The sequence below is a fragment of the Aspergillus terreus genome, genomic scaffold (genome assembly GCF_000149615.1).
Source record: "Aspergillus terreus NIH2624 scaffold_6 genomic scaffold, whole genome shotgun sequence".
Lineage (NCBI taxonomy): Eukaryota > Fungi > Ascomycota > Eurotiomycetes > Eurotiales > Aspergillaceae > Aspergillus > Aspergillus terreus.
The window spans coordinates 1,538,212-1,550,502 of NT_165929.1; the positions used below are offsets into that span (position 1 = coordinate 1,538,212).

The 12,291-nt window shown below is 51.3% G+C and overlaps 5 protein-coding genes across 5 annotated transcripts; 1 reads left to right on the plus strand and 4 right to left on the minus strand.

The window, feature by feature from the left end:
• Nucleotides 1-254: 254 nt before the first annotated feature.
• ATEG_04784 (uncharacterized protein) lies at nucleotides 255-3,296 on the minus strand (the record flags this gene model as incomplete). Its single annotated transcript, XM_001213962.1, has 1 exon — nucleotides 255-3,296. The coding sequence occupies one exon, from the start codon at nucleotides 3,294-3,296 to the stop codon at nucleotides 255-257; it is 3,042 nt and encodes a 1,013-aa protein (XP_001213962.1).
• Nucleotides 3,297-4,106: 810 nt separating this feature from the next.
• On the minus strand, nucleotides 4,107-5,339 carry ATEG_04785 (putative GPI anchored protein; the record flags this gene model as incomplete). Its single annotated transcript, XM_001213963.1, has 2 exons — nucleotides 4,107-4,410; nucleotides 4,465-5,339. 2 exons carry the CDS (start codon nucleotides 5,337-5,339, stop codon nucleotides 4,107-4,109), a joined length of 1,179 nt encoding a protein of 392 aa, XP_001213963.1.
• Nucleotides 5,340-6,070: 731 nt separating this feature from the next.
• Nucleotides 6,071-7,059, minus strand: ATEG_04786 (uncharacterized protein; the record flags this gene model as incomplete). The annotated part of the gene is made up of 2 exons (XM_001213964.1): nucleotides 6,071-6,990; nucleotides 7,032-7,059. 2 exons carry the CDS (start codon nucleotides 7,057-7,059, stop codon nucleotides 6,071-6,073), a joined length of 948 nt encoding a protein of 315 aa, XP_001213964.1.
• A 1,155-nt stretch (nucleotides 7,060-8,214) lies between these two features.
• Nucleotides 8,215-9,436, minus strand: ATEG_04787 (uncharacterized protein; the record flags this gene model as incomplete). The annotated part of the gene is made up of 2 exons (XM_001213965.1): nucleotides 8,215-8,528; nucleotides 8,578-9,436. The coding sequence occupies 2 exons, from the start codon at nucleotides 9,434-9,436 to the stop codon at nucleotides 8,215-8,217; spliced, it is 1,173 nt and encodes a 390-aa protein (XP_001213965.1).
• Nucleotides 9,437-10,958: 1,522 nt separating this feature from the next.
• ATEG_04788 (uncharacterized protein) lies at nucleotides 10,959-12,069 on the plus strand (the record flags this gene model as incomplete). Its single annotated transcript, XM_001213966.1, has 2 exons — nucleotides 10,959-11,862; nucleotides 11,912-12,069. The coding sequence occupies 2 exons, from the start codon at nucleotides 10,959-10,961 to the stop codon at nucleotides 12,067-12,069; spliced, it is 1,062 nt and encodes a 353-aa protein (XP_001213966.1).
• Between the last annotated feature and the right edge of the window lie 222 nt (nucleotides 12,070-12,291).

The following is a 12,291-nucleotide window of genomic DNA, read 5'->3' on the forward strand; positions in this document are numbered from 1 at the left end:
CTCTAGTGGTGATCTTCGTGTTCCACGCGGGGAAGATAAGGCCGCCGTGACAGATCTTGATGACCCTTCTGCCTGTGTTGGCGACGGTGATTTATATGCCGATAGAAGATTCTATCTTGTGAGTTTGACAGGTAAGGGGTACATGTTGCTGTCCATGATAGCCCTAAGCCCTAAGCCACGCAAGATCCGGTGTTTTCTCAAGGTCAACACCACTAGATATCGATACTATGGATAACCAACATATCTGTGCGATCTCAATCCAATCCACCCAGCGCAAATGAGGCCCAGAACTCAAAAGGCCCAGCGTGCAGTCGGTGCTCTGGCCATGGACCTGGCCCACAGCTCCCCGTGCCCAATCCATTATGCTCATAGTCCAGATAAAACAATGTCTGGTCCACCTGACAGAGGTCGTGAGGGTGTCTGGCGGCATTCAAGTTTTCAATCTGGTACTTGCGGACCGTGAAATCAAACGGCGATGGCGCAGAGACCCTTAAAACGCTCGTACTGCCGGCATCCTGCGAGGATAAACGCATCCATCTTGTGTCTGTGCGATTGCCGTTTTCCTGTGGATATTCGTACGGCGTGAACATCTGCGTTACAGACTGTTCATAGTAGCCAATACGGCTGGCCTCCTTCTTGTCGCGGTATGACTCCCCTGGCCCGCGACCAAACCAATGGCAGTAGTCAAATGAGCCAGGAAGACTCATGTCGAGCCCTAATCGTGGGACCGTGGTCGGATGAAAACCACTAAATCCACCTTTGACATGGATATCAAAGCCGTCTCCGAATATTGTGAGGCGGACTGTGGTGTCCACAGCCCAGTTCAGGACTGGCGGCGCGATGCGAAGCGTTTTTTCGACCGTCACGGCAGTCCCCGTGGACGTCCAAGCAATACTCTGCAGGCTGGTCCGAAGTGAGTCGACTCGGAACTTCTCCCAATGACGAGAGTCTCCTCCTTCGCCGAGGTCATTTTGTGTCAGTGCCCGGTAGAGTCCGACTTCAGGTCCTCGGTCCATGATACGTTGGCCGTTGCCAGTCCACTGCAACTCGCCAGTTGCAAGGTCGATCATGAACTCGACCTGTCGGCCTGGTCCTGTAATGAATAGTTGACCTGCCTTTTCTTCTACCTGTAATGGGGGACTTTGGTGAGATATAGTGTCAGAAACGTCCCTCGCCTGCAGCGGGATCTGACACCAGGCAACCTCATGTCCTCTTTCGGCCCACGCAGTAGTTTCCTTCAGACAGAAACTGACGTCCAAGAAGCTTTCCTCTGCAAAGTCCTGAAGTGCGGACTTTGGAATTGCCACCTGTCGAGTAGCGCCGGGAGGGATTGATGGTAAATCTAGAATCTCCGAATGGCACGAACCAAACTCGCTTCGCACTGTCCATGAGCACACCAAATGGCCCAGATTGATAAAGTCATAGTGGTTTCTGATTTTCAGGCAGTTTCCAACACGAGCAACGCTGACAGGCTCAATGACTTTCTTGTACTCCAACAAGCCAGGGGTCGGAGTGTGGTCCGAATTCACCAGGCCGTCCATCACAAAATCTCCATCGTTCGGCTGATCTCCAAAATCACCCCCATAGGCGTAGTAGGAAATGCCGTTCTCTTCTTTCAAGAGGCCATGATTGCACCATTCCCAGATAAAGCCACCCTGCAATCGCGGATGCGTCCGGTATAGTTCGATATATTCTTTCAAGCCTCCTGGTCCGTTGCCCATCGCATGGCCGTATTCGCATTGGATCAACGGGCGATCTGGGTATTGCTCCGCACGTTGCACCAGCTCCTCAATGCTGAAGTACATGACGCTATACATGTCGGTCGTGAGTCCTCCTCGGTCACCCTCGTAATGAACAAGCCGAGAAGGGTCGCGCTTCTTGATCCAGTGATACATGGCCGCCATGTTACAGCCATAGAAAGCCTCATTTCCCAAGGACCAGAAAACGATCGACGCATGGTTCTTGTACCTCTCGACGAGCTGGACGGCGCGGTCTACATATGCATCCCGCCATAAGGGGTTATCTGTGGTCCATTTGTTGGCAATCTTGTACACGAGCTCCTGGAGAGCATGGCCGGAGAGAGTAGGGTCGTCGATTTTAATACGCTCTACCGGGTCAAAGCCGTGGCACTCCAGGTCAGCTTCAGCAATGACGTATAGCCCCAATTCGTCGCAGAGGTCATAGAACTCGGGGACGTTGGGCTGATGACAGGTCCGCACAGCGTTGATGTTGTGCTGTTTCATGAGGAGCAGATCGGCCTTCAGGGTTTCGTAGGGAACCGCGCGTCCATGAAGCGGATGGTGTTCGTGCCGGTTCACACCGTAGAAGATGATGGGCTTTCCGTTGACGAGGAAATTGGCGCCCTTTTGTTCGATGCGTCGAAACCCAATCCTCTGACGGATCACTCGACCTTGGTATGAGATGAACAGCTCGTATAGGTTGGGTGCTTCGGCAGACCAGAGCTTGGGCTGTGAGACTGTGATGGATAGGCATTCCTCACAAGGCCCTTCCTTTTCCTCGATTACCTGACCGTGACCGTCGATTAGTCTCAGCCGAAGTAGACCTGGTCGCCCCTGGACCTTGATGGAAGTACGCAGGGTCCCTGTCGTGAAGTCGTCGTCCAGATCGACCATGGTCGTATAATCCGTGATAGTGTCGGGCAAAAATGGCACAAGATACACATCCCGGAAGATCCCTGACATGCGCCACTGGTCTTGATCTTCAAGGTACGATCCATCGCAGTACTGGTAAACTCGTACAGCCATACTATTGCTGTCCTCCCTGTTCACGTACTGAGTGATGTCGAACTCCGATGCATTACGGCTGCCTTGGAAATATCCCACTTTGTGACTATTCACCCATAGATGGAACGCACTGTCCACGCCCTCGAAGCGAACGTGGATGTGCGAAGACTTGTCCCATTCTGCCGGGATATTGAATTCTCGCCAGTAAGTCCCTGTCTCGTTCTGCGAAGTGATAAATGGGGGATCCACGGGAAATGGATAATTGACGTTTGTGTACTGCGGCCTGCCGTATCCCTGGAGCTGCCACATTCCGGGTACCTTGATATTCGCCCAGCTGGCTGGGTCGAGGTCGTCCCACTTGGGAATTTGGAGCGGAGTGCGATCATGTCTGAATTTCCACGTTCCGTTTAGGAGTTTGATGAGGCTTTGATTGCGGTCTCCCCTGGCAGCTCTTTCCTCATCCTCGTACAGATAGAAATGGGAGCGAGGTGGAAGTGTATTTCGGTGGAGGACATCGAGATTGTTCCAGTCTGGTGAGTCACCTGAAGACATTGTTACCTAGGTATACAACAATTCCGCGATGAATTGTGGTTTCTATGCGGGATGTGAGTAGAGAAGGTGGCAGGAGGGGTAGAAAGCCGTTAAGTGCTCCTCCCACGTCACAAATGCATTTGTCTGCAGAAGGAACATCTTATGCATAGTCCGACAGCATTCCCATCACACTTCCCATTTGGTCACGGACCGGAGGCCGAGGAGCTTGTGACATAAGTCTTGGCTATCGATCATACAACACGATCAGCGTCCATAGTATGCTGCTGACCCCTTTATCCGTTAGATCGTAATTGAACCTCTGAAGACGCTATGACAGCCCAGTGGGATACGCAACGCTCATAGCTCTCGATCTGCTATAAATTTGGCCCCGCGATGGATTCAGCCACCGGATACGGCTATTGGACTGACGGTGCTCACTAGGCAGCTCTCGGCTGAAGTCTTTATCGGCCGTCTATCTTTGGCACTCTAAGGTATATGTCTGCTGTCCTACCTTATTCTAGATATGCCAACGGTGGCATGGCAGGCCTCGCTGAGTGCGGAAATGCGAGTTGAGTCAAAGCGCTGGCGGATGAGCGTGTCCAGCTCGAATGTGTGGACGAAGGCGTTGCGGCCGCAAGAGTGAAACTGGTTTCTCTTTTAACACTCTGAACACCGTTCGGTATCTGTATATTGGATAGTGCCGGTGTCTAGTTGGATTCCTTATACTGTTCAAGACTTAGAGCATCCATGCACCTCCATGTGATTAAGACAAATCTCTTGATTATATAGAGAAGATCCTAAGAAGAAATAGAGGATGTCTGTATATACAACCTATTTCAGACGATAAAGCAAAGATCCAAAGCCAAGCCCATCGAACCCACCCGAGGACGATCCATAGTAGCCGCCTCCCAGTTCCACACCACCGGTTGTATTGGCATTCACCCAGTCACGATAGGCGTCAGTCCAGGAAGAATTTAATCCTTTCAATTGACCATAATGAGCAGAGATGAGCTCTGCGCCTGGCCGGACGGTGCCGCGAGAGGACTCGGAAATCACAGATTGGTTACCCTGGTAGCTCATGTAAGGCGTGTAGGGCACATCATATCCAACATTATACTTGCCGATGTACTCGGCGCTGGAATGCGTCAGCGTACTCAAAATCCAGTATGACCGGGGTAAAAAAAAGTACCTGTTCAAAATAAGATTCTCGTACTCAGCAAAAAGATCATCACCCTGATTAAACGCCTGCTGAGCGACTACACCTAACAGCGCAAGATCAAGCGTCGCATGTCCTTGGTCGCGACCAGCCTCTTGACCCTGCGTCAAGACCTTCCCAGTCCCTTCTTCAGTGAAATTGGCAATCGCAAACACAGGCAGCGCGCCGTTGCCCGGCCCGGTGCGCACATACTGCACCGCCTTGTCGTACATAGTCTGGTTGTCCGTGAAGATGCCGATGGCCATCAGCGAGGCCAGGTTGCACAAGTCCCAGTTCGCGTAGTAGTGGTAGTAGTCCTGGCCGTTGTGGTCGTCCAGGAAGAGGTTGTTCATGAACGCAAACACGTTCGTCAGCATTGTCCCGGTCTGCGATTTGTCGTCGGCTTTCCAGCCGGTGTAGTCACTCATTAGCTCCGCCGCGTTGGCCATCTGGTACCCGTATATGCCGGAGGCGAGGAACTTGTCGCTGGAGCCGCCGATGCTGGTAAGCGTTGTGGCCCACGAGTTCAGGATGTTGATGGCCGCGTCGGCGTAGGCTGCATCGCCGGAGATCTTCCAGCGGACGGCGAGCTGGTATGCGGCGTGTGCGTCGCTATATAAGTTCGCGTAGTTTTGGGAGTTGGTGCCGTCGTCGCCGCGATAGACTACCTCGACGGGGTTGGGCTTGTAGGAGGACTGCGCATACGAGTTGTTCGACAACAGTGTCCAGGTAGTATTCCATGGCTCGTCTTGGTTCTTGACATGGCCAACGATGCGGTCAAAGTCCTCGGCTGTATGGAGTGCTCCGGGGTGGACAAAGGCCCAGGAAAACGATGCGAAGAGCGTGAGAAGGGAGCTCGAGGAAAGCATGGTTGTTCTTATTTTCTGTAGTTCTGAAGTATAGTAGGCTATTCCGCTGGCGACACTGCTGGTTTTATATTCAAGGAGTTGCCCTTCATACAGAAAGGTGCCGTCGGATGTCGCATGATGTGAAGATCTGTGGATATCCCGTTTCTCCCTCTCGGATAATTCAGACAACCATGCTGTCAGGCGCTTAAGTAACAGGTTTATACGACTCCGGTGGGGTGAAGCTCGTATACTCGCCGATCATGTCTATGACAGGTTACAGACCGCTAAGACAGACGTCGATCTGAGATCTCGGTCTGTTCCTGTGTCGATGAACGTACGGGGTACGGCCGATTTGGCGGAGGATGGCAGTGGAATCGGTTATTATATTTCATCTTCATAAGGGTTGCATGTAGTTAGAGCACTGCATGAGATTTATCCGATTATAGGGGATGACTCCACTGGAGTGTTGCACTATCGCCTCGGCGTGTTTCAGCATGAAGCATAACTGATTAAACGGCCGATTCAGAAGCTCTGCTCGATATTAAAGCACTGGAGGAATACCATGATGGGAAAAGAGCACGAAGGTGAGCACTGATCTTGGAAAATGATCGACTGTCACTCCCGGAGCTCATACTGTCTTGAGCATACTAAGTAGATGTTGTCTTTCAATATTGGGTTTAGAGACCATACTTCACGCCTCGAATACCTCTGGCTTCCAGAAATAACTGTATATCACCTCAGTGCTCATAATTCTAGTCTTGAAAAGGCCATACCCTGGACCAGGCTTCCCTCTCTTCCAGACTCCCAGCCATATGATCCAAGAACTGTTCCTTCACTGCTGCGAGCTTGTCCCGCATCTGATCGTAATCCTCATGGCTGACCCAGCCTTGCCAGCCGTTCTCGACACCGCCCAAGGAGTCGAGAACATCCTCCATTAGCTGGACCCCTTCCTCCCATTTCTGCAGATCATGTTCCTGTTCTCTAATATCATCCGGTGTCACTGAAAGTGGACATGTTTGCCGATCTTTTCCAACAATCCTGTCCCACTCTTGCGCTAGCTGGATCAGCTGGCCCCTAATGATGGGTTCGCCGGCGTTGAACACCTGAGAAACGAGAGAAATTATCTGGCTCCCGAGCGAGCTTGAATACTGCAGTGCCTTGAAGACTTCCTTATTCTGCCGAGCGGACTGGATCTCGTACAGTTTGTACAAGGACTGTTGGGTTTGAAGAGTCTTAGCTTGTGCCTGTTCAGCTGCACTCAGTACTTCAAAGTTCTCTGGCATAGATGGGGCAGAGACACCCTCGTCAGGTTTCGGCCCCTCAAAGTCTAGAAACGCCGGGGTTGCAGGTTGTTGGAAAAGAGGCGCGATATGTACCGATTGCCAGTCTATGATAGAAACGACCTTCGAAGGATTGTCTGGGTCGACAAAGATGTTATCCGGGTGCAGATCCGTGTGCCATAACACAGGGATCTCGACAGCCTTGTCCCGGGGAAGCAAGAAAGAGGCCACTTTTCGAAAGTCTTGCAGGACAGCAAGTTTCTTTGCAGCCGTCGGTTGATAGGACCCTGGTCCGCCAAATATTCCCTCTGGCCGGGGGAACCGTGGGAGGTTTTCAATGCACGCTTGTTCGCGTTGGGCTATGGAGAGGACATACTCAAGCGTACTAGCCCCTATTGCAGTTTTATCGTTAGTCATGCAATCTAACGTGTACAGGTAAAAGGAAAGGCGTAAACGTACATGGTCCTCTATCATACTGGATATGCTTTCGCCCGTCCTTCAAGAACCTTCTGTCGGTGGTTGGCCCGACGACAAAACCGGGATAACGAGTTGGCGAGGACTTGTCCGACGGAATGAGGTCTCTCTCCGAATACAGGCTCCCAATGTGACCAAAGGGATGAGACAAAGGCGCGTTCAAAAGCGATGATGATTTGGATTAATGATGCTTCTGGGCGGTACTCATGGTAGCCCACTTGGAACTTAGCAAAACACCATCGGCCTTTTCCATGATGATGTATTCGGCGCCGACAGCATTCGCCAAACGGCTGTTCCATGCATGCACCTTTGGGGTGGGAATCCCGACAATATTTCGAACCTAAACGTTCAGCTTTCCCTGCCATCTATGCCACTGAGAGTACGGGTCACTGGGATAACTCACAAAGTCCATAGTTGCGACTTCGCTGGCAGTTTTGTAGAAAGGGGGCCCAGCATTGGGGTTTGGGACCTTGGCCACAAGCTGGCGGCCATCCTTCAGAGTGACTTCAGAGTAAGAAGGAAAGCCTTGTTACAGTTTCCCTCAGGAAGTTTTTGGACGGCGACACATGAAGCCGGACTAGAAGCAATGCTTTCAGTCGCAACCCTGACCAGTTCGTCCATGTTGAAATCCACGTATCTGTTGGCCAGCTGTTCTTTCTCGTTGAAGAGCCAGCGACCACCAGTGTAGCGGTGAAATTTTATCCCATTTTATTCCTGTATAAAGTTAGGATGTATGGAATATTGAGAGTTGGTGTTCTAACCGTTAGTGTCAGAGGATGCGGTATACGCGCTGGTTGAAAGAGCCTGGACTGATGTTTGACACGATGCTAACGCAGGGAAACAGTCCGCACTTTGGTTCACAGTTCGACAAGAGGATGCAACTCGATGGAGAAAAGTCAGTCCATGCTTTAAAAAAGGCGGCATCATTCGTGAAGCTTTACAACGCGCACCAAGTGTCCCATTCGCGTTTAATGATGTTGCATACGCGGGTTCTTGGCGCACCCTCACGCACTAAGCACAAGAACGAGAGCCACACCAGAGGTCCACAGCACGGTTATATATCAATTGAATGGCAATACTGAAATCGCCTGACGTACATTGGTGATCGTCTTTTGCTCAAACATTCAGAAGTAAAGGAAAACTTATCCATCAATCGATAGAGCTTCCGCAAGCGAAGAGGGAACATCTCCCTGGTTTTGTGCCAGTGCACTGATAATGAGTCCATGCAGAGCGATGTTTCGCACGGGGTCACCGTCTTTCCCTACAAAAACGTTCCATCTCCGCGCCAAACGTGCACGCGCTTCTAGGGATGAATCAAGGAACAAGAGCTTGAGAAGATCCACCACGGAGTTTCTCCAGTTGTTATTGACGTTCAGTCGTCTGGATCGGTCCTCCAATACTTCTAAGACGCGGCGGTGGCTCAGTTCAATGGTATGAGGTCTTCCTTGGGGGAGGCCTAGAGTCCGTAAGTAGATACTTTCCATAGGTGAACCAAGTGCACTGACTATCAACCCTTTGAAGAGGACCAACCTCTTTAAGTAGCTCTTTTGCGTAAGCGGCCGCAGTTGCGGCCGCGTAGAGCTGCCATGTGTCGTTCTTTCCACAGTCGCCAAAATCGCTAATTCCTCGAATCACAGCCACTGGTAGCGAGTTCATTATACCGGCTGCCTCCATCTCAATAGCAATAGCCTTGTTTTTGGGGCTTAGTTCATCGCGATAACGTGCCGATTTGATGACTTTATTGCCCGAGAGGATAGGTCCATGATGCACGATAGGATATTGTCGGGGATGTTGGATGTGTTCGGAGCAAGTAGATGGTTGTGAGGGTGTTTGGGGACGCTCGAATTTTGTTCCATTGAACCGCTGGAGATGTGAAAGAAGGTAGTTCTTGTCGCTAGAGGGTTGTAGGGAGCCGCTACGCAGCTTCTGGATCGCGGATCGCAGTAGAGGGTGGCTCGCATTCTGCCATTGTTTCGGGACTATCTCCTCAGGCTCGATCTTGACCAAGTCATATCCAATCACCCCCGAGTTGTCCCCGTCAGGAACAGCGACGGCGACATCTCCCAGATGAATATCATTCTGAGGGGATGGAATACCGGCTCCGATACCGACCAGTAGGCCAATCTCTAGGTTGGGAAGATCGCGTTTCATTTCAGCAACCATAGCCCCCGCTACTCCGATTCCACACTCGCCGGCGGGAAAAGAAGCAATAGCAATGTTGTGAGCTCCCATGCGACCGAGGTGATACAGCAATGTTTGGCCAGGTTTGCGGCCTGCGGTTCCATGATGCTCATCCAGCAGCTGTAGAGCAGCGGCTGCTTCTATAGCTAGTGGCGCGATCCACGCCACAGTGTAATCTTGCATTTCGAAAAGGGGCAGCATTGTCCTCGAACAACCGACATATACGTAAGGATGCCGGTTTCTGAGCCGATTTATTCCGTTTATCGCTGGACAAAACAGGAAGTCTGGCGAATTCGTGTTGTTCTTTGTGTTAAGTGGCGATCGTTGTATGGTATATCAATCCGCGCTCTGGCCCATCTCATCTAGTATCCCTGGGTTGGCTGACGAGGCTCATGTATGCATAGAGGGGACCGTCCTGCACCTAAGTCCGAGAAGAGAAGCAGACCGGCATTTTGATGTGACCAGGCAGACTCGGCCTCTTTTCGATTCACGGAGATATCGGTCGATTCTCATGAAGACGACTGCGCCCTCATGCGCCCACATGGCCCTGTTGGCGAGGAAGGCTGGTCCTTCTCTCGGTGTATGCGAATTGATTGGTTTCTATAGAAGGTGCGTTCAGCCTTGTTGCCAGCACAACAGCACTTTGCATCCTGATTTCCTTGCTTGAATCCTTGTCGGTGAGGAGCAGTCACAAGGAGGCTCAGCTAGAGCCAATAGACGAGGCTCGATCATGTTCAAGGCCATTATATGCTGGCTTATATCAGCTGTAGTAATGGACTAGGACTGCTGTAAACATGTTTGCGCCTTAACATTAACGTTATCTGCGTAACCAAGGGATGGAGCCATTTGACCAAAGGAATACGGTAATCCACTACAGGATGCCATTTGATTACGTTCTGGTATCTTGAAAGTGTTTGAATCAGCGCGCGTTTACCTAGTACTCGTTTTCCGATTGTAATATCATTGACATGCTGCACGTCAAATTCGTGAGGCTGATGGGTTGCGCGATTTATGTCCGCTTAGTTGTCATTCCGACTCTAACAACTGCATCTACAGGGATCCAATATGCGGTAGTAGGCTCACAGCGGCTGTCCCCTCGGAATGAGGCGGCGGCACTGCATATTGAGCCTCTGTGTTGATCGGCAATGATCACAAGACCAGTGCAAGTCGTGAGAGGCTCAGGCCAAGAGCCCTGTATGACGTGGTTGGACTCGTCGTGGTGGTATAATAGGCCCCAAGCTGCTACTCCAGATGCGACGCCTCTCCCATCTGCTGTCCGTGGTCATAGTCTCAATACCCTTCGCATACATTGACGTATCAAAAATCATGGAATCGGTCCCTCCTTCTACAGGTGACACTTTATCTGCAGCAGCCATCGCTCAGCAGACACAGCAATGTCTTGACGAGTTACAAGGTCTAGCCTTGGGGTGAGTTCCATTTCAATATATCGCATGCTTTGCTTCTCACGCACGGGATAGGAACCCTGAATCGCCTCCAAAAGTACTGTTGTGTATTGGACGCCCTGGGACTGGAAAGTCTTCTTTTGTAGAAGATGTATCTGGTGTGCGCGGCTATTCGCAGCAGTCCCTAGACCCAGGTAGGCACTGACATAAATGTCGGGTCTCTTGCGTGGTTGACAATATCTCTAGTGACTCAGAGATGTGAGCTCGCCAGAGTTATGATAGGAGACAAGCCTTGCTTCATCATGGACACTCCTGGGTTTGACCCAGCCCATGGCGAAGCAATCTTCCGAGAGATCGTACGGGGAATACAAACCATACTCTCTATTTCCCGGATTGCCGGCTTCCTGTACTTCACATGCATCAACCAACCGCGCCTTGACTCCTTTGATCATCAAGTTTTTCGGCTATCTCGTGCTCTGGCCGGCGATGACTATCTTCCATGCATGACTTTCATTACTACGTTCTGGACGACCGACCAGCCTTCCCAACAGGCCAATTTCAATAGCCAGCTAGAGCGTCTCAAACATACCTGGAGACAGGCGTTTGGTGTCCAGGAGCTGCACTGTTATCAACACGGCCGAGGTTACAACGCAGCATGGGAGCCGACCGACGCCTTCATCAACTGGTTTGACGTCCCTGGTCGGAACCAGATTGCACAGCATGCCAAAGAGATGATTGCGAGGCGCTATTGTGGCCCAGGTGCATCGGCCGCAGAAGCAAGAACCCCAAAGATCGTCCAGGAGCTCACACGCGGCATCCCTATCCATGAAACAGATGCTGGACGGAGTTTGGAGCTGCGACTAGCCCCTTCTGACACGAGGCCAATGCCTGCCTCTATTGAACAGCACCGAGAAGGCCCCCACCAGCAGAGCTCGAGCGCGACCTCGGACGCGAATGCAGGGCCATCTCGCGAAGAGGGACATCATACTGGCTCCCAAGATATACCACGAACTCGGCAAGACGCGCCGGGAATTCCTCAAGCGCCCGAAAATCCTTGGTATTCGAAAGCACTTGAATTCTTGTCTCCATTGGTTCCAAACAACGTAAACTTCAGCTTCAATGTTAGCGGTCCAGTGGGAGGTATGGGGGGTCCAAGAGGAGTCATGACATCTCCTATGGGGCCTAGGTCTCAAGAAATGTCTTTTGGTATGTCTGTACGGACATGAGAATGAGCTCTCTATTGACACTTTGGCAGACCGGTTGTCCTCCGTGGATATGCTGAAAGCCAACGGCTTTGATTCTAGCCGAGAAGGCAGATTGCGATATGCTGCTGAACGCGGAATCGGAGGCCAGCCGTTCTCCGCGGAATGGGGCGAAGCGATTCGCCAGGATGTTCTTCGACGCAACAGGTGATGACTGCTACTGGACAACACGTAGCTGGCCAGGGAATAGTACAGCTTGGCTGTAGGAAGAGGCTCTCACAGGTCACTTATGGTCAATGGGGATTTATTCTGTTGATGGAAAGCTTATCAATAATGGAGATTCATGAATAGCTCTATGAAACTCGGGCCAAACGCTGTCAACGACGAAGAAATTTTGTATACATTCTGCGGTAACAACTGACAGCTGTCGAAT